This window comes from Miniopterus natalensis, chromosome 22 (assembly GCF_054644295.1).
Source record: "Miniopterus natalensis isolate mMinNat1 chromosome 22, mMinNat1.hap1, whole genome shotgun sequence".
Lineage (NCBI taxonomy): Eukaryota > Metazoa > Chordata > Mammalia > Chiroptera > Miniopteridae > Miniopterus > Miniopterus natalensis.
Genome location: NC_142102.1, coordinates 12145548 through 12166586, shown reverse-complemented (window position 1 = coordinate 12166586; position 21039 = coordinate 12145548). Strand labels below are relative to the sequence as shown.

The following is a 21039-nucleotide window of genomic DNA, read 5'->3' as shown; positions in this document are numbered from 1 at the left end:
ATTTACATGATCCCCAGTGACTGAGCCATAAGGTGGTTTCTGATGTTCCCCTATTTTATTTATGTTTTATTTTTTTAATTGACTTTTAGAGAGAGGAAGAAAGAGAGAGAGAGAAACATCAATTAGTTGTTCCACTCTATGTATGCATTCACTGGTAGCTCCTTGGGGATTGAACCCTCAACCTTGGCATATTGGGACGACACTCCAACCAACCAACTGAGCTACCTGGCCAGGGCCTGATTTTCCCCTATATATATATATTTTTAAATCCTCACCTGAGGATATTTTTTCATTGCTTTTCGAGAGAGCAGGAGGGAGGGAGAGAGAGAGAGAAACATGGATGTGAGAGAGACACATCGATTGGCTGCCTCCATCACCCGCCCCAACCAGGGCCTGAGATCGAGCCTGCAACTGAGGTGCGTGCCCTTGGCCGGAATCGAACCCGGGACCCCTCAGTCCGACGACCAAGGAGCCAAACGGGCCAGGGCTCCCCTAATTGAAATCGTGCTGGATTGAGCAGCCAGCCCTGACTTCCCCACCTCACCTGGATTATTTCAAAGCAAACCCCAGGCGATGAAATCGTTTCATCCATAAACATAAAAGCTTTTAAACTCTTAATGTTGTAAAAATCCGTGACTCCTCTGACCTTTCTGTTTTACACTTTTAATTGTATTTATATTTTGTATTCACATTGTGTTCACATTCAAAAGCATGAAAGGATACAATGAATCTGTTCCCCACCCAGTTCTCTGAGGGCCCAGTCCCCCCCCCCCCCCCCCCCCCCGGGACACTGGTGTCCTATCCGTTTCTGCTGTGTCTAAAGTTTAGTCATGCCCGGCCGGGCGTGGCTCAGCGGTTAAGCGTCGACCTGGGATCCAGGCGATCAGTGGTTCGATTCCCGGTCAGGGCACAGGCCCGGGTTGCGGGTTCGATCAATGACTCATCATGGATGTTTCTATCTCTTTCTCTCCCTCTCCTTTCCTCTCTCTGAAATCAATAAAGATATATTTTTTAAAAATAATAATAAAGTTTAGTCATTCTAGACAGAGTGGGGCAAATGTAGGTTTACAAGTTGCTCGTATGGAAAATTAACACAACAATTAACACAGGATAACACGAGAATAAAGTCTGTGCCTCGCATCCTCACAGCTGTAAACCTCCTTTTTCCAGGCCCCCGGGTGCCATGGGCTGTGGGGCAGGAGGGGGATTAAAGTCGCGGGTGGCATTAGAATTGTCATCTGCCCGCCTGAAAATCGAGAGGTTATCTGGGACCCTCCGAGCGGAGGCGGTGTAATCACCAGGATCCTCAAAAACAGAAGCAGGGGGCAGGAGAGGAGCTGGGGCCAGAGCGATGCGATGTCAGGAAGACTGGACGGGCCGCTGGCTGGCTTTGGAAACGGCGGGGGCCGCAGGCCAAGGAATGCGGGGGGCCGCCTCCAGGAGCTGGAAAAGGGCAAGAAAAGAGAAACCCAGGTGCTCCGCGGGTGGCGGAAAGAAAGCCCTACGGACGCCCTTGAGTGTAGCCCCTGAGACCCACTTTGGGCTGGACTTACAGAACCATCAGCTAAGAAATGCGGGTTTTTTTGTTTCTTTTTGAATATATGTCTTTATTGATGTGAGAGAGAGGAAGGGAGAGAGAGAGAGAGAGAAACATCAATGATGAGGGTCATTGATCGGCCGCCTCCTGAGCGCCCCCTGCTGGGGATCGAGCCCACAACCCAGGCCTGAGCCCCGACTGGGAATCGGACCTCGATCTCCTGGATCCTAGGTTGACACTCAACCGCTGAGCCACACCAGCCGGCCAGATGTGTTTTGAGTTTGGGTTAATTTGTTACAGCGACCGCAGGAAGCAAATACGGATACGATCGGGTAGTGCCCAGTTAAAAGATGCTCAGAGAAGAAGAGGCCCCTGCCCCTGGCCTGCCCGCACCCCGTCTGCAAGCAGAATCTGGGGTGAGAAGCACGTCCCCTGGCTCCAGCCACTTTATTTGCTCAGTCCGGCTTCCGCTCTCCCTGCCTTCTTTCTGATGACCGCTCCCCGCCGCCCCCCTTTCCCCCGGGAGTCATGAAAGTCAGTTTAACATCCTGGCAAGACTCAGTTGTCTGGAACACCCATCTTCGGGGCGGGTGGGATGCTCGGGTTCTTTTGCTGGATGCCTGGGGCTCCCCCCACCCCAGCTGGAAAGGCTGGGCTCTGTGCCCCTCCCCCAGTGTCAGATGCTGTCCAGATGTAGAGGGGCCGGGCCCTGGGCTGCGGCCACAGGGGGACTCAGTATTGGGGTGGGGGGGGAGCAGGAGGCCAGGAACCCAGGAGCCAGGAGCCATTCGGGGCCCCATGGGAGGCAGTCAGGGAGCCGCAGGCGGGCAGGCGGGTCCAGACAGGCAAATCCGGGCGCCATCTGTGGGCAGGGGGCCTGAAAGGGTTAACCTGGGAGGAGTAGTGGTCGGGTCAGGTTACTTCCCTTTAAAAAGCCTAAGACAGGAGGAGTCAGGCCCTCGTGGGGCGTGCGGGTGGCTGGTCGCACATCCTCAGAGAGGAGGCTCCGGGGACCTAGGCAAGTGGGGCGCCGTGGAGCGGGCACGGGGTGCTGGGGAGCCACAGCGGGCGTGAGTGGGGACCAGGCGCGCGCGCGTGTGCAGGGAGCCCCGCGTCTGCTGCCCACGCCCCCTTCTCGGGCGGGCACACTGAGGCCTGGGGAGAGCCAAAGATTCCGCTGCCCCCTCTTGTGGGCCCAGTTGGGGCAGGCGACCTGCCCCTGGAGAGGTGGCCCAGGGTGGGGGCTGCTGGAGCCTCTGGGGGAGTGAAGGTGGGGAGCCCGGGCTGGCAGGGGGGACTGCGCCCTGCTGGGGTCTGCGGCTGGGACGAGAGGTGACCGGCACTGAGGCTGGGCTCTCTGTCCCCAGGGAGCGGGAGAGGGAGCGGGAGAGGGAGGAGTCCCTGGGGACCTGGACAGCCGCCAGGGGAGATGGCCCCGGGGGACTCTTCAAGAATCTTTGAAATCCTGTCTCTGTCCAAAGCCCTTCCCTGGCCCCGGGCGAGGAGAGACACTCACTCCCGTTGTTAAGCACCCATTTCACAGCCCTGGTCTCCCTCCACCCTTCCGAGCACCCCACGGGGGGGGGGTTCCCCGAGCAGACGGAGGCTCCGGGATTGCGGGGCACTCGCTGGGGAGACAGATCAAAGCCCCCGCAGTGCCCGCCCTTGTCCTGGGAAGGGGTCCTCCAAATGGGGCCCGTGGGGTCCTGACCCTGCACCTCCAGACCCCCAGCCGCGCAGCGGGCAGGGGGCCCAGGTGAGCCAGCCCTTCCTTGGGTTCTGTGACTTGGGCCCTCTCTTCCCGCCACCCCAGCCCCGGGGCCACCACGCCCGCCAGGCAGCATCCCCGGGTGGGCAGAGCTCTAGTCCCAGTCGGTCCTGAGATCTGACCGCGGCTTAGTGTCTAATGGCCTGGGCCCCCTGGGCCTCAGTATATTCACCTGTGAAAGGGGAGTCGGACTGGATGGGCCCTGAGGTCATCTGTTGTTTTTTGAGGTGGGGCAGTGGACACGTGGGGCTCCGGTGGGAAGATAGGAGGGCGTGGCCAAGAGGAAGCGGGGACGGGTCTCCAGTGTTGTGACACTGAAAGGCCTGTGACCGCCTCCTGTGGTCTCTAGACCTCAAAGGCGCTGCACAGTAGAAACGAGGGGGGGGGGATAGGAAGATGCTCTGGGGAGCGTGTGTAGTTAAGCCTACAGAGCCCGCCACTAACTAGCTGTGCACCTTGGACAAACCACTTAACCTCTCTGTGCCTGGCTTTCTTCCGCTGCCAACTGGTGGTGGTTGTTCCTGGTAGGGCACATAGTAGGCGCTTAGTGAAACAGATGGGAGCGGCCAGGCAGGATCGACAGCCCAGAATGGCTCCTCCATGGCTGGCGCGCCCCCCACCCCCATTCCACGAGGCTCCCTCTGCTCCTTCCCTCCTGAGCACCCCGCATTGGGCCTCGGAGGCTGAGACAGGAGCTGGCTTCCCGTCAGGGGCCCTCCGAGGTTCTCACGGGGTGGACAGTGTCCAGGCTCCCAGAGGAAGCACCCTGGGGGCTGGCCCAGGCCCAGCCTCCTACAGCTGTGGGTGGAGGCCTCAGAAGCCTGGAGAAGGTCAGAGGCCAGAGGGGCCAGAGTGTACCCTGTGCTGGGGCCCCAGGCTCGTCCTTTTGATTTTTTTTAATATGTTTTTATTGATTTCAGGGCGAGAAAGGGAGAGGGAGAGAGAGAGAGAAAGATCAATGATGAGAGTCATTGATCGGCTGCCTCCTGCTCGCCCCCTGCTGGGGGTCAAGGAGCCTGCAACCCAGGCCTGTGCCCTGACCGGGAATCGAACCGATGACCTCCTGGTTCCTAGGTCGATGCTCAACCCCTGAGCCACGCCAGCCAGGCCCAGTCTAGTCTTTGCCTCCCTAACTCGCTGCTCCTTCAGAGCAGACAGATGGGCCTCAAGTTGTCCCCGTGCTCCCAGCTCACCTAACCCTGCAGCTGAGAGGCTGGGAGGCCGGGCGGAGGCTGAGTGAGCGTGATTAGCTCACCCAGGGCCGCAGTAGGTCCGTGAGAGAGCCTGTGTCTCACCGTCATTTGCCTGATTGCTGGGCCTCCCCCTGTCGCCCCTTCCAGGCTCCTGGCATTTTTCGGAAGGCAACCTGCCCCCCTACCTGAGATGAACTGCCTTTTCCCTTCCCTTGATGTCTTCTGCAGGTGTGGCTCTGCCTTAAACACTCTCTCACATGACCATTGTTGACCTTAATATATATATATATATTTTAATTTAGAGGAACTTTTGTCTCCAAAGACAGATGCTTCCCCGCCCCCCCCCCCCCCCCAGCATCATGCGGGATGGAGCAGTGATTCCCAGAGTGCGTGTAGCCAGGCAGGACTATTTTAGGGGCTACCCAGTTGAATGTTTTTAAAGTCAGGGGTCTTGAACTGAAATGTGTATCGGAAAGAAATGCAATTTAACACACACAGCCATCAATTCATGGTCAGTACTGCTCAGGAGGAGAGTGAGTCCTGAGTTGATTTAAAGAAAACTATTAGGTCATGTACAGGAGACTCACAGATAAGGCAAAACTCAGAAAGGTAGTTTGTGTGGATAGTCTGGGACCCCAAGGAGAGTGGGAGATGGAAGGGAAACCTGCCGCTGGGACCAAGGGGTTGAATTACCCTGAATCCCATCCATCTTTAACCACTGTCTCTTATTGTCTGCTTGAAGCATCGGTTCCATAAGCACAAGTTACCCACCGTTTGGGTGCTAGGTGCTTGCCTGGGGTGGAAGATACTATCCTCCTTGCGCTCAGAGTCTCGGGGGCCCTCGGGGGTGCCTCACTGAAGTGAGCCTCCCAGACGAGAGGGTGGCAGTGACGTCTGAGCTGGGTTTTGAAGGATGAGTAGGAGTTTGACAGGAGAGAGAGAAAAGACATCCCTGGCAGTGGAAACAGGATGAGCAAAGGCGCAAGGATGTGAAAACTCCCAGAGGGTTCGGCAGCTGGGGCCACAGCGGGCATTGGAAATAGAGGCCAGGGGGTCAAGTTCACAGAAGGGCTTAAGGCTCAAGCCAGAGTGGAGGTTTCGTTCTGCAGGCAGTGAGGAGCCGGAGACCGGGCTCGAGCAGGAGAGGAAGATTTCTGTGCCAAGGTTTGTCTTGTGGGGTGTGGAGATGGCCAGGCCTGGCCACAGCAGGGACTGAAGGGGGGGGGGTCCCTTTTCAGTATTACAGAAGAGGGGCTGTGGAACTTGCCCCTCTCTGCGCCCCCCAGCTGGGCTGGCCTGGTGCCCAGATCAGGGGCCTCTCATTGCAGGTCAGCGGGCTGCCTGCTGGGCCACCTTTGAAGACCAGACACTCTTTCCCAGAGACGAGAGATCCGGCCAGCTGGGCCCATGGTCCGCTTCCAAAGCAAACAGGAAAACCTATGGTGGGCCAGGCTGTGCCTCTTTCTTTGTTTGGAGAACGGGTTAGGACAACTGGATCTGTGACTTTTTCTGCTGCAGAGGTGGGAGGGGGCTGCAGGCCCCGTCGGGGCCGTGGTGAGACGCAGTTCCCGGGGCTGCACGGGTCCCGGGTGCCAGCCCTTAGGGACACCATACAGATGGCCTTCCTTGGCCAATTCTAGCCCTGATGGAGGGGACTGGGAGCACGTGCTACGTCACCCTTGGGCGTCACCATGCCCGAGTTGCGGCCCTGCCCTGGACACTTGGCTTCCCACTAGTGTCCCTTGGCCATCGGCCCAGGCCTGATGGGGGTGGCTGCCCCTCACTGCAGTGGGAAGCCCACGCCGCCCGGAGCAGCCAGGGTCCTGGGGCCAGGTCTCTAGAGAAAAAGAGGGAAATGTTGAGGGCTTGGAGCACCTTCCCTCTGACAAATGGGCACCCAGGATTGCCCTGAAGATCCAGCACTCAGGCCCTGGCCTCCTCTGGCCGGGTGATGGGTGGCAGCTGCTCACTCTGGCAGTTGTGCCTGGATGAATTCATGTCCGTGTGGGTGACTACACTGACCCAGCCCTCGCACGGGCTCAGGGAGTGGCGGATGAATGGAGTCCTCGAGGAGCTGACAGATGTGAGTCCTGAGGCCTGTTTGGCCCCTGCAAGTGTCCTGCCTGACAGCCAGGAGCGGAGGTGGGCTCACAGAAGGGCAGGCAGTTCTCCCAGGGAAAGAGTAGGGGCAAAGCCCGGCTGCTGTGGCTCAGCGGTTGAGCATCGACCTAGGATCCAGGAGATCAAGGTTCGAATCCCTGCTAGGGCACATGCCCGGGCTGTGGGCTCCATCCCCATCGGGGGGCATGCAGGAGGCCCCCCATCAATGATTCTTTCATTATCATTGATGTTTCTATCTCTCTTTCCCTCTCCCTTCCTCTCTCTCTGTAAAGATATATTTAAAAAAAAAAAAAGAATAGGGGCAGAGACACCAGTGGAGATGGGCCAGAAAGACTTCGATAAGGCGACTCCCGAATTGACCCATTCATTTGTTCATTCGCCCGTGTGTGCATTCACTGAACAAGTCCGTGCTGAGCACCTACTATGGGCCAGGCATGCGCCAAGTGCTGGTCGGCAGAAGCAGCCCAACGGGCCCTGCTCTCACGGGGCCTCCAGCCTGGGGGGGAAATCATAGGCAGGGCCCAAATCATCAACCACAGGGATCAGATGGAAAACTCACTGAGTTACAGGGCTTTGAGGAGGAGGTTTGTGGTGCTGACGGAGCTGATAGGGGCTTGACCCGGTCAGGGCATAGGCCCGGGGTGCAGGCTCCTCGATCCCCAGCAGGGGGCGCACAGGAGGCGGCCCATCAATGACTCTCCCCATCGATGTTTCTCTCTCTCTCCCTCTCCCTTCCTCTCTCTGAAATAAAAATAAAAGAAAGGAGGGGATGACTTTCAGCTTCTGCCGCCTGGCGTTTCCTATCTTTCCTCCCTAAATCTGTCCAGCGAAGGAGAGCGGTGAACGCCATCGTGATGGGGATGGAGGTCTCAGGAAGCTAAAGCTACCTACCCAAGGTCACGGCCGCTCGAGAGGTTAAGCCTCCCCCAGCTTCCTCTCTTAAAAAGGCAAAAACGACTTATTATTTCATTCTACTCAGCGAGCTGAGAATTGAGGAAAATGGACAGAGAGGAGGGGCCTCTGCCTGCCCCAGAGGAATGCAGGGAGGCTGGGAGCCAGGCACCGAGGAGCCGGGCATCCCTCCAGCCCCCGGCCGTAGGGCAGACCCCGTGTGTCCCAGGCCCTGAAAGGGCCTCTCCCCTTCTCTGCCTCTCCCACCTCCCGCTCCTGGGAAGTCCTTCCCGCACTCTAACCTCCACCCCACTTCTGTCCCCATCATCTCAGCTGGCACCTAGATAGCGCTGCTCCCCTGCCCGCTGGCCTGAGGCCTGCCCGCTACCCTTCACCAGCGGTCAGGCGGGCCAGACGGCGGGCTCTGGGGTGGCCAGCAGCCTGTAACCGGATACTCTTTGCCTCCAGCAGGTGCACAGTTCCTGGATCTCCTCTCCAGAGCCTGGGCAGAGCACCCCCCTGCCCAGCCTAGTGACCTTCGGCAGCCTGAGCCCTGGTTAATTTTTGCCCAGTCTGCAGGCTGCGGGGCTCCTCCCCTCTGGGATATAAGCCTCGCCCCAGGCTGCCCTGTTCTCTGCCTACCCTGAGCCTCCGGAGCTCCCTCCCCACCCTCACCATGGCCAAGGGCTTCTACATTTCCAAGGGCCTAGGCATCCTGGGCATCGTCCTGGGGGTGGCGGCCGTGTGCACCATCGTCGCCCTGTCCGTGGTGTATGCCCAAGAGAAAAACAAGAATGCCGAGGTCTCCGCCGGGAGCCCCACCACCGCCGCCCCCTCTGGCACCACCACGGCCACCACCACGGCCCCCACCACCTTGGACCAGAGCAAGCCGTGGAACCGATACCGTCTCCCCAAGTCCCTGGTGCCCGACTCCTACCAGGTGAAGCTGAGGCCCCACCTCACCCCCAATGGGCAAGGCCTGTACATCTTCGAGGGCTGGAGCACTGTCCACTTCATGTGCCAGGAGCCCACCAGCACGATCATCATCCACAGCAAGAAGCTCAACTACACCAACACCCCCCAGGGGCACAAGGTGACCCTGAAAGCCTTGGGGGGCACCACAGCCCCTGAAATCGATAAGACTGAGCTGGTGGAGGTCACCGAGTACCTGGTGGTGCACCTGAAGGGCCCGCTGCAGAAGGGCACCATGTACGAGATGAACAGCACGTTCCAGGGAGAGCTGGCCGATGACCTGGCCGGTTTCTACCGCAGCGAGTACATGGACGGAACCATCAAAAAGTAAGTTGGGCCCGGCCGGTGCGGCTCAGCGGTGGAGCCTCGGCCTATGATGGGAGGGGGGGCTCAATCCCCGGCAGGGGGCGTGCAGGAGGCAGCCGATCCATGACTCTCTCATCATGGGTGTTTCTCTCTCTCCCTTCCTCTCTCTGAAATCAATAATGACATATTTAAATTTTTTTTTTTTTTTAATATATTTTTATTGACTTCAGAGAGAGAACAGGAGAGGGCGGGAAGAGAGACAGAAACATCAATGATAAGAGAGTCATTGATCGAGCCCACAACCCGGGCCTGTGCCCTGACCGGGAATCGAACCCTGATCGCCTGGATCCTAGGTCGATGCTCAACTGCTGAGCCACGCCCGGCGGGGCCATATTTTAAATTTTAAAAAGTAACCGGGAGCTGCGTCTGCCGAGAGAGCGAACCCTTTCCGGGTGGCCTCCCTACCCCACTTCAGGGAGTCAGGGGTGACTGATGAAAGTGCCCCTTGTGTAGACAGGAAAACTGAGACTCAGAGGAGAGAAATCTGGCCTCCCAGCTAATAGAGGGATGGAGCCTGCTAGGACTTTGACCCTGAGTCCAGGGGGAGCTCTGATCTCCCACTCAGCCCACCTATCGGGGCCCGGAGGCTGCCTGGATGAGGCCCGACCAGCCTTCCGTGCACCCTTTCTGTCCCCCCCACGGGGACAGGCGTGCCACCGGCAAGCCCTCTCACGCCTTGTTTTGGGCAGGGTGCTGGCCACGACACAGATGCAGTCTGCAGATGCCCGGAAATCCTTCCCCTGTTTTGACGAGCCAGCTATGAAAGCCAGGTTCAACATCACCCTCATTCACCCCAATAACCTCACGGCCCTGTCCAACATGCTGCCCAAAGGTGAGCAGGCCCGTCCTGGGGTCACACAGCCTTGGGGAGCCGGCGGCAGCCCCCGGCTGGGGTGCGGGGCGGGAGAGAGGGGGCGCGTGGCCCACACGCCTGAATGCTCCACGCCCAGGCGAGAGTGTCCCATTTAACGGAGACCCTGCCTGGAATGTCACCGAGTTCCAAACCACACCTGTGATGTCCACCTACCTGCTGGCCTACATCGTGAGCGAATTCACCTACGTGCAGACGAACGAGAAGGATGTTTTGGTAAGCAGCTGGGCCCCCCTGTCCTTACCGGGGTGGGCCCCCCTGAGGGACAGCCCTGTGTGTGTCCATCCGTGTCCCAGCCCCTGAGTTGTCCGAGCCGCGTTTGAATCCCAGCTCCGAATCGTCTTCGGGGACTTCCCTAACCCTCAGTCTCTGCATCTGAAAAATGGGTCCTTCCTGGTGAAGGGAGTTCCCAACCCACAGGTGCCAGACAGACAGACAGACCGTGGCTGTGACTATTGCCACCCTCCCCCTAAGGCTCCTCCTTAGGACTCAAAGCCCCTCAGAGACACTCTGCCCCTCCGGCCTTCTCTTCTGCTGACCAGGCTCCTAGTTTAACCAGGTCCAAACCCTGGGACTCGGCCTTCACCAGGACCCAAGAGGGGCCCCTGACCTACCTCCATCTTCTTTGCAGATCCGGATCTGGGCTCGGCCGAGTGCAACTGAGGCGGGTCATGGCCAGTATGCCCTGAACGTGACAGGCCTCATCCTAAGCTTCTTTGCCGAACATTACAACACACCCTACCCACTCAAAAAATCTGGTGAGTGAGGGGTTTCTCGGTGGGGGGGATGGGGCAGCGGAGGGGCCTCAGCATCCAGAGGCCATCCTGCCAACCTCCTGGCCTCCCCAGACCAGATCGGCTTGCCTGACTTCAACGCTGGCGCCATGGAGAACTGGGGGCTGGTGACCTACCGGGAGAACTCCCTGCTGTTCGACCCGAAGTCTTCCTCCAGCAGCAACAAGGAGAGGGTGGTCACCGTGATCGCGCATGAGCTCGCCCACCAGGTAGCCTGCCCAGCATGGGGAGTGCAGAGAAAGAAAGGGGGGCTCTGGGAGGCAACCGACAGCACAGGTCCTGGCTCTGCCCTCGGCAGCTAAGGGAGGAGGGTAGCTGAGGGGGGTCATCATAATGTCAGAAGAGTCGTCAGCACCCGGTGGGCGTGGCTCAGCGGTCGAGCATCGACCTAAGATCCAAGAGATCTGGGTTCGATTCCTGGTCAGGGCACAGGCCCCAGTTGTGGGCTCGATCCCTTCGATCCCCAGCAGGGGGCGAGCAGGAGGCAGCCGATCGATGACTCATCATTGATGTTTCTCTCTCTCTCTCTCTCCCCCTCAGTGGTTCGGGAACCTGGTCACTGTGGCCTGGTGGAACGACCTGTGGCTGAACGAGGGTTTCGCCTCCTACGTGGAATACCTGGGTGCCGACCGCGCCGAGCCCAGCTGGAACCTGGTGAAGCCCTGGGGCCTGGGGGTGGGGCTGGGGGAGGCCCTGGGTCACCCCTCCCAGGGCAGTGTAACTAATGGCCGTCGGGGATTTGCAGAAAGACATCATAGTGCAGAACGAGGTTTACCGCGTGATGGCCGTGGACGCCCTGGCCTCCTCCCACCCGCTGTCCACCCCCGCTGAGGAGGTCAACACACCCGCCCAGATCAGCGAGATGTTCGACGCCATCTCCTACAGCAAGGTGCTGCCCCAGCCTCCCTGCTAGGCCCCAGACAGGGCCCCCATGGCAGCCGGGGCCCTGGGAGCACTTGTCCCAGCCCTAAGGGGTCACAGGGTCCCCCTGCTGGCTCAGCACAGCTCTCTGAGCCCCCATTCTCTCCCCCAGGGAGCCTCTGTCCTCAGGATGCTGTCCAGCTTCCTGTCCGAGGACGTGTTCAAGAAGGGCCTGGCGGTGAGTGGGCCTGGCCAGCCTTTGGGGGTGCGGGTGGGGAGGTTTCCCTCCAGCCCCTGCCCCTTGTCTCCAAGCCCAGCCAACCACGGAGCTGGAGTGGCAGAGCCTGGGGGACAGCAGCTCTGCCCTCACTGTGGCCTGTCTTTCCACAGTCCTATCTCACAACCTTTGCCTACAACAGCACCACCTACAAGGACCTGTGGGAGCACCTACAGAAGGTGGGTAACAGCCCCCCCGCCCCCGAGCCATCTTGTTGGGGGTCCTGAGATGCTGGACGTCCCTGGGGGTAGTGCCTGCCTAAGGGAATGTAGCCGGCCCCATTGCTCGCCAGCCCAGCCAGGACATTTGGAGCCTGGGCTGGTCATCGGTAAAATGGGCCCTGTGATGGTCCCTTGAAGGAGGTGGTGTGAGGAACCATGAGTCAGGCCCAAGGCAGTGTGGCTCAGTGGTCAGAGCGCCGGCCTGCGGGCTGAAGGGTCCCGGGTTTGAATCCGGCCACGGGCACGTACCTCGGTTGCCCTGTAGTGAGCTCTACGGTGGGAGCCCAAGAAGCCGCTCATCTTAGTGTTGAGGAAACGGGCCCCTTCCGGTTCCCACGCCCAAGCCCCCCTCTGCCGGGAACTTTGGAGCCAGTCGTTCAACCTACTCAGCAGTCTTGGCTGCCCTGTGCCCTCCCGGCCCCTCCCCGGCACGACTTTGCACCCCAGCACCCTCAGCAGGAACCGGGGACCCTCCCACCTGGCCCCACCTTGCATTCCTGTCTGCTCAGGCCCGGAGCGGCCCCTGTGTGTAGGGCAAACCCTCTGAGAGCCCCCAACCCTCCCGCCTCCCCTCCCTGCCTCTCCTCGCCTGGAGTCTGCCCGCTTTCCTTCCTTCCCCATCTCTTCCTGCCCCTCCCAGCTGCCCCAGCCCTTCCCTGAGGCCCTCCTCAACCCCAAGGGCCCCTCCAGAACCCCGCGCCCCAGGCTTCCCGGCCAGCTGCTCCCCACTGTCATCCCTCCAGCCCCCCAGCCCCCAGGTGCCCAAGGCTGGTCTGGTCTGAGGGCTTGGGGGGGGGACCCAGGGCTTTATCACAGAGTTCACAGCTGGGCTCCAGTGTCCCCTTGGCCAACCTCCAGCCCACGTTCCACCTGCCATGAGCCTGGTCCGCCTCCCCCTCCACCCCCCCTGGCTCAGTCCCTCCCCTCCACTTCCACTGTCTTCCTTGCCCTGCCTCAGTTTCCCACTCCTGCTGCCCTGCAAAGGTGAGCCCTCCTCCATGACGGCTGCCCCGCCAACTCCTTCTTTCTCTGAGCCCCTTCTTTCTCAGCCCCACCCTCTCACATGCTCTTCTGGCTGCTTTCTTGTGCAGGTTTTTGTTTTTTTTTTAAATATTTCTATTGATTTCAGAGAGAGGAAGGGAGAGCGGGGGAGAGAGAAAAAAAAATCAATGATGAGTCATTGATCGGCTGCCTCCCGCGCGCCCCCTGCTGGGGATCGAGGAGCCTGCACCCCGGGCCTGTGCCCTGACCGGGAATCGAACCGCGACCTCCTGGATCCTAGGTCGATGCTCAACCCCTGAGCCACGCCGGCCGGGCTCTTGCCCTGTTCTTGTTTCTATTTTCTCAGTCATTAACGGATGTCGTCGGGGTTTTGTTGTTATTACAAAAAGCAATGCATTTGGCTCTGGCCAGTTTGGCTCAGTGGTTAGAGTGTCGGCCTCCGGACTGAAGGGTCCCGGGTTCGATTCCAGCCAAGGGCACGTACCTCGGTTGCAGGCTCCATCCCGGGCCCCTCTCAGGGCGCGTGTGGGAGGCAACCAATCCATGTGTCTCTCTCACATCGGAGTTTCTCCCTCTCTGTCTCTCTCTCCCTCTCTCTCCCTTCCACTCTCTCTGAAAAGCAATGGAAACAATATCCCGGGGGGAAGATTAAACGAAAAAAAAAAAAAAAAGTAATGTATTTGCGTGGAAAAAGATAAAAAAGACCTAGGAGTATAGTGACGACCACCTTAAGCTTGTCCCCAGGCCCCCCTGTGCGTGTCCCCGGCTCTCGCCCGGCTCTGACTGTGACACTGGTTTCCCCTGGCCTCTGTGTCCTGGTGCAGGCCGTGGACAGTGAGACACAGGTCCAGCTGCCTCAGCCTGTGAGTGCCATCATGGACCGCTGGATCCTGCAGATGGGCTTCCCCGTCGTCACCGTGGACACCAAGACAGGCAACATCTCTCAGAAACACTTCCTCCTTGACCCCGAGTCCAACGTCACCCGCCCCTCAGCCTTCCAGTGAGCAGACGGTGGGGTCCCAGGGCAGGTGTCCCAGCGAGGGTTCCCAGGGGCCTGGCCTGCTGTGGTCCCAGCCCCAGTGGCTGTCGACAGGCTCCCCTTCGTGGGCCAGGAGGATGGGCCACTTGGTGCCAGGAGCAGGCAGAAGGGGGGAGCCTCGACCTGCCGCCTCTCACCCCCCGACCTCGGGTCTCTCGTGGCAGGTACCTGTGGATCGTTCCCGTCTCATCTCTGAAAAACGGCTCTAGCCAGAATCACATGTGGCTGGAGAGTGCCACCAAAAGTAATTCAGCCCCGTCCTTGTGGACAGCAGGCCCTCCCCTCGACCCCCCCCCCCAGCTCCCGGCCCATGTCCTGGGGGTTGTGGCAACCTCGGCAGGGGCTCCCTTCATCATTTCACTCCCCAAATGGAGCTGGCTTCTTGGGCCCTAACCTCTCCTCTGCTGCGGCTGCCCAGCTGTGTGACCCTGGGCAAGTTACCACCCCTCCCTGGTCTCCATTTCCTCGCCTCTAAAATGGGGCTGAGTGCAGTATCTCCCCCATTTGAATTGTGTGAGCATTAAAGGGGACCGTGCACTTGAAATGTTTGAAACAGTGCCAGGCACTGAGGTCCCCAGGCAGCCAGAGGCAGAGATCGGCTGGGCAGCCTTCTGGAAGCCCCTTCTCCTCGGCATCTCCCCAGAGGCTCCCGGGCCAGCTGTTGCCAGGCTGCAGGAGGCTGCTCTTGCCGAGGCCTGGAGACAGGAGGGCCAAGGGCCTCCCCTAGGCTCTCCCAGGCAACCCCACCCCAGCTCTGGTCTCTCCCCACAGTCGAGCCTATGTTCAAAACCTCCCCCAACGAGTGGGTCCTACTGAACGTCAATGTGACCGGCTATTACCAGGTCAACTATGATGAGGAAAACTGGAGGAAGATTCAGAATCAGCTGCAGACAGACCTGTCGGTGGGTGCCTGCCACCCCCACCCTGTCCCCTGCCCCAGCCCTAGCCTAAGGCCGCACCCTGAGGTCACACCCTCTGTTGCCCCTTGTAGGTCATCCCGGTCCTCAATCGGGCCCAGGTTATCCACGACGCCTTTGACCTGGCCAGGTGAGTGTCCCCTTACATCCTCGGGCCCAGACTGGCTCTGCCGGGGAGGCCTCGTGACTTGAGCAAGTGGGTTTCCATAGTGAGAACCAGCTGTCCTCACGGTGAGCCAGGCACACAGCGCAAGGGAGGTGGGCTCCGTGCACCCCTCCCGTGGTCCCCACCCTTCTGGAGACCACGCTTTTCCTGGTCTCCACAGAGCCGGGCTGCTGTGCTAGGTGCTAGAACAATCTGGGAAGGACAAGGCAGGTGACACAGAACATGGGTAAACAAACAGGGACCGCCTACGGCGCTAAGCTCTTTGACAGACATGGACATTTATGAACCGGATGTGCTCACACAACCTGAGGAGGAGGTGGGAGGGAGAAAGGCCCAGGTGGCCAAGACAATCAGACAAGAGGTCGGCCAAGGAAAGAACTGTGTGGCCTTGGGCAAGTCCCTTCACCTCTCTGGGCCTCCGTTTCCGCATCTTTAAAATGGTGGTAATAAGCAAAGGATTGTGACTGGCAATGGGTGAGGGCAAGGCCTGGGCCGGCCTTGTTTGTGGAAGCACCCAGCACCCACATTCGCCACCCTGGTGAATGCTGGAGCTGGCTCAGCTGGGGCTCCGGGGCCTTAGGCTCCGGGGAGGACTGGCTGGGGCTGCTAACTTGAACCCCTCTGTTTGTCCCCAGTGCCCGCATGGTTCCCGTCACCCTGGCGCTGAACAACACCCTCTTCCTGGGCAAAGAGACAGAATACCTGCCCTGGCAGGCGGCCCTGAGCAGCCTGAACTACTTCAAGCTCATGTTCGACAGCTCCGAGGTCTACAGCCCCATGCAGGTACCGAGGGGCCAGGCCGACTGCAGGGCTCATGTGCTCGGCCACCCGGCCACCCGGCCCTGCTGCCAGCTGGCGATGGCCCCTGGGAGACAGAGCTCTGTGGGCTCTCTGTTCTTTTTTGAAATGTAAATATATCTTTATTGATCTCAGAGAGAGGAAGGGAGAGGGAGAGAGAGAAACATCCATGATGAGAGAGTCATTGATCAGCTGCCTCCTGCGCGCCCCCTGCTGGGCATCGAGGGGATTGTGCCCTGACCTGGAACCAAATGGTGACATCCTCGGTCTGGACGCCTCTCCCACTGTCCTTTCCTCTCCTGTCCTCTTTGTTCTTCGGGATTTATTCCTTTACGTTTGGCTGTGGGTTCCGGTTGACAAGCCTGACAGACGAGAGACCATGTCAAACCAGAGTCCGCAGAGGACTTTAATACCGTGGGGCGGGGCTCACATGACAATGCCACGTAGAAGGTGTGGCCTGCAGAGGTGTAGACCTGCTAGGTAGGAGGGGAAAAAGGGAGGCGCCAATTTGGAAATTGTAGTTTTGGTGAGCTCCTGGGTGGCTTGTGTTTCCTGCATGTTTTTCTGTTTTTTAAATGCCCCACAATAAACACAGGACATTTCTAATCAGGCGGCAGGGTGTGGGGGTGGGGGTGGGACCCAACCTTATATTAAAAAAATGGTGACGCCAGGCCGGTGTGGCTCAGCGGTTGGTTGAGCATCCACCTAGGATCCAGGAGATCTCGGTTCGATTCCCAGTCAGGGCACATACCCGGGGTTGCGGGCTCTTCGATCCCCAGCAGGGGGCGTGCAGGAGGCAGCCGATCAATGACTCTCATCATGGATGTTTCTCTCTCTCTCCCTCTCTCTGAAATCAATAAATATTTTTTAAAAATAAAAAAGGATGATACTTAGAGTGTTAGAACTTCTGAGGCTTTCAGGAGGAGGAACCTCAGATCAGTCATCTGAAACAGGTTAGCGTGGGCCCCTTTGAGCACCGCCTGGCATTGGGGGAGGCCCTGAGCCTCTGGTAGCTTTGTCTCCGAGGTCATTAGCCTTTGTGACACCTGCCCACCCACATCACGGGCTCCTTGGGGCTCTAGGCAGGCAGGTTGGAGTCTACCCTTTGAAGCTATTCATGTTTTCTTTCCCTCAGAAATACCTGAGGAAACAGGTCACGCCCCTCTTTCTTCACTTTAAAAACATCACCAAGAACTGGACTACGCGCCCAGAAAAACTGATGGACCAGTGAGTGTAACCTCTTCTGGGTTTGGAGGTTGTGGGGGACACAGGGACCCTGACTGGGGAGTCCAGAGCAACACCCGGGCTGTGTTCCCCCCTGGACCTCTCGACTCTTGGCCCGAGTAGGACCACCAGGCAGGGAGTGACCCCCTCCTAGGAGCAGGAGGCCCTGCCAGAGTCTCTGCGGCCTGTGGGCCCATCTGGCCTTTGTACAAAAATGAAACTCAGAAGTCCCCTCGCCAGCACGGTCATTGAGATTCTTAGATGTGGAAACTGGGGCTGGATCCTGTGCTGACCAAGTGTCACCCTGGCCGCAGGTACAACGAGGTTAACGCCATCAGCACCGCCTGCTCCAGTGGGCTCCCTGAGTGCAAGACTCTGGTGTCCGACCTTTTCTCAGAGTGGATGCGTAACCCCAGCGATAATAAGTGAGTGTCCCCTGCTCTTCTCCAGTCCCCATAGCCCTGTCTTTATCAGACCCTTGTCCCACCCTCCCTGCGGCTGCTCCCCCGCTGACTCCCCCCCACCCCCACCCCGCACCAGGATCGACCCCAACCTGCGGTCCACTGTCTACTGCAACGCCATCGCCCAGGGTGGCGAGGAGGAGTGGGATTTCGCCTGGAGCCAGTTCCAAAAAGCCACGCTGGTAAATGAAGCTGACAAGCTCCGAGCGGCCCTGGCCTGCAGCAAGGAGGTCTGGATCCTGCAGAGGTGAGGACCCGTGGGTGGGGCTGGAGGAGTTCCCCTCCCTCCCGGGATCCCCGGCCCACGGGGGAGAGGAAGGGCCAGCCTCAGGGGGGCCTCCGCACTCTCCCTCCTGGGGCAGGATGTTCCCATTTTACAGATGAAGACGCTGAGGCTCGGAGAAGCAAGGCAGCTTGCCCAAGGTCCGGGAACCTGAATGAGCGATAGAGCCAAGATTCAAACCCGGGTCTGGGCTCATGTCCTGTGCTTTCGACTTCTGCAGCCTCTCAGTCTCTTTTTTTTTTTTGAGGATATTTTTTCCATTGCTTTTCAGAGAGAGCGAAAGGGAGAGAGAGAGAGACATCGCTGTGAGACACATCAGTTGGTTGCTTCCTGCCCTTGAGCTGGGGATGGAGCCTGCACCTGAGGTACAGAGCTACTGCTCTTGGCCAGAACCGAACCTGGGACCCTTCAGTCTGTGGGCCAACGCTCTAACCACTGAGCCAAACCAGCTAGGACACCCCCCAAGCCTTTGATGAGGGCTCCTGGCTCCCACTGCGTGCCTCAGATGCCAGCTCCTGTACTCCAGTAAAGAAGGGCCACCCTTAGTGTCAAAGGCAGGAGTGGCCCCTCCCTGGCCCAGGCCTCGCATCTCTAGACCCCCCCCCTTCCTTCATCCACTCTCAGATACTTGTCAGGTACCAGGTCCACGTCAGGCATGACACCCGGACTAGCCAATGACCCTGTGTAGGGACCTCAGTGTCCCATCCACAAGAGGGAGGCAGGACCCAGGGGCCTCCAGCCCTTGGCGAGCCGAGGGGATGGCCACGGATGCAGGAGACGTGTGGGGGAGGGCGGGGCCCTTTGCCCGGCCCCGGTTCTCTGTGGAATCATCTGGAAGCAGCCCTGGGAAGGGGTCGCTCACCCAGCTCCCTGCCCTCACAGGTACCTGAGCTACACCCTAAACCCTGACCTCATCCGGAAGCAGGATGCCACCTCCACCATCAGCAGCATCGCCAGCAACGTCATCGGGCAACCCCTGGCCTGGGAGTTTGTCCAGAGCAACTGGAAGAAACTCTTCAACGAGTAAGTCGGGCAGGGGAGCCCTGAGGGTGGGGCTCTGTGCCGGGAGCACAGCCGGGTTGGGAGAGGGGGGCACTGCCTAGAAGCGGGGGCACCGTAGGGACCCTGTGTTCAAGTCTCCTTGGGCGAGTCATTTCATCTCATCTGCAAAACGGGCCCATCACAGGGCAGCTGGGAGAGTACAGAGGCGCCTGTCTGTCCCCCGGGGTTAACTCCCGCCCTCCTGACGGTTCATTCCCCCCCCACCCCCAACCTGCAGCTACGGTGGCGGCTCCTTCTCCTTCTCCAACCTCATCCAGGCAGTGACTCGACGATTCTCCACCGAGCTCCAGCTGCAGCAGGTAAGAGGCCCTGGACCCTGGGGCCCATCCCAGTCCGGGGGGGGGGGGGAGGCGGCCACCGTTCAGCTCCCAGGGGAAGCTGGGCGTCCAGACTATGCAAAGGGTGACAATTCCATCAAAGAAGCACACTTGGAATTCTTGTGCAGGCAAATGGGAAAGAGTAAGACCGTGAACCTCCATGTACCCATTACCCAGATTGGACACTTACCAACCTTTTCCCAACACTTTTTTGGGGGTGGGCAGTTTTCAAGCAGATCACTGATATTATATAATTTTGCCACTAAATACTTTAGTCCCATCGGAAACAAAGGGATTTTTAAAACACAATCTCACTGTTATTAGCAAACCCAAGAAAATTAATAATCATCTTATACCCGGGCTGTTTTCAAATTTTTAAAAAATTATTTTTGCCCTTGGTATGTTGGAATTAGAAGCCAAACAAAGTTAAGTCACTGCATTAGGTCAATTTGTCTTTTTTTTTTTTTTAATATGTTTTTATTGATTTCAGAGAGAGGAAGAGAGAGAGAGAGAAACATCAATGATGAGTCATTGATCGGCTGCCTCCTGCTCGCCCCCTGCTGGGGATCGAGGAGCCTGCACCCCAGGCAGCTGCCCTGACCGGGAATCGAACCACAATCTCCTGGATCCTAGGTTGATACTCAACCGCTGAGCCACACTGGCTTGGGGGGGCTGTCATTTTTTTAGCTCTGCCCTAGATAAGGACTTGGCCCCAGGGGAGGGGACCCAGGGGCCCTTCCTGTCCCCGAGAACCGGAGTGGGAAGACCCTGCTAGAGACCCAGCCTGGGCTGAGACCCTCCCTTTTCCTGGCAGCTGGAGCAGTTTAAGAGAAACAATATGGACACGGGCTTCGGCTCCGCCACCCGGGCCCTGGAGCAAGCCCTGGAGAAGACCAAAGCCAACATCAAGTGGGTGAAAGAAAACAAAGAGTTGGTGCACAAGTGGTTCATCCAAAACAGCTAGTAGTCCGTGCAGTCACCTGGCCCCCGCGTGAGGTGCCCACCGTGGCCCACGCAGGGCCCCCATTCCTGGAGCCTGAGGCACCAGCGTCCTTCCCTCAGGGACCGAGTCCTACCCCACATCCCCGTGGGGCCAAGCCAGCTCCTGGCGGCCGGACTGATCAAGCACATCCCAGCCCCCGCCCCTCGTGCCAATCGCACCCCAGGCCTGGCGTGGCTCCTGTCGCCCAGGGCCCTGGGGCTGATCTCAGGGAAACCCAGCTCTAGGGGCCAGTGGAGCGAAGCCCTGGGTGGCCCGTGGACGGCCCTGGGGAGCTGCCTTGCGCCCTCTCTCACCTTCCTATGAAGACCCTGAACCCGGAGACTCAACAGGACACCAGATCTGTATATTTGTTTTTTTTTGCTAAGGGAAAATATAGATAAAAGATTTCTAGGTGAGCTTCCAGACTCGTGACTAAACTGGGACGGGAGTGGGCCTGCACACAGCTGGGAGACCGGCTGGAAGGAAGCTGGGTGGATGGGGGACACTGGGGGGCCTGGGACCCGCGGGGAGCATGGGAGGGGGGCGCCTGGCTGCCAGTCCTTCCTGCGGATGCCGGCCTGCATGCTCCTTTCAGCCGTGTTCCCGTGGCAGGCCTGAGACACGGGGTGCTCGGGAAACACGGGGGGCGAGGGCAGGCCTGGGGTGCAGTGTTCCCATGGCAAGTGGGGAAAGGGGGGCTGGTGCTCGGCCAGAGGGGGTCCTGACAGTGCCCTCAGCCAGCACACCTGGGACAGTAAGGGAACCGGGCTTGCCCCGAGGGCGGCAAACCCTGGGTCCAGGCCAGGTGGGACCAATTGCTGCCTCCTGTCCTGGTGGGTGCGATGTCAATTTGTAACCTGGTTGTTTTCAAGAGTAGGGTGCTAAAAGAAGGCAGGTGCCCGCCTGAGGAGAAGGC

General features: G+C 59.0%; 1 protein-coding gene across 1 annotated transcript; it reads left to right on the top strand.

Annotated features, from left to right (window-relative positions):
- The first annotated feature begins 8069 nt into the window (after positions 1-8069).
- On the top strand, positions 8070-20539 carry ANPEP (alanyl aminopeptidase, membrane). Its single transcript, XM_016217165.2, has 20 exons — positions 8070-8809; positions 9538-9680; positions 9799-9935; positions 10351-10477; positions 10568-10722; positions 11054-11167; positions 11259-11402; positions 11547-11612; positions 11765-11830; positions 13699-13874; positions 14078-14157; positions 14685-14815; positions 14905-14960; positions 15632-15779; positions 16930-17021; positions 17333-17443; positions 17559-17726; positions 18645-18785; positions 19042-19123; positions 19956-20539. Exons 1-20 carry the CDS (start codon positions 8187-8189, stop codon positions 20103-20105), a joined length of 2910 nt encoding a protein of 969 aa, XP_016072651.2. The 5' UTR covers positions 8070-8186; the 3' UTR covers positions 20106-20539.
- The last annotated feature ends 500 nt before the right edge of the window (positions 20540-21039 follow it).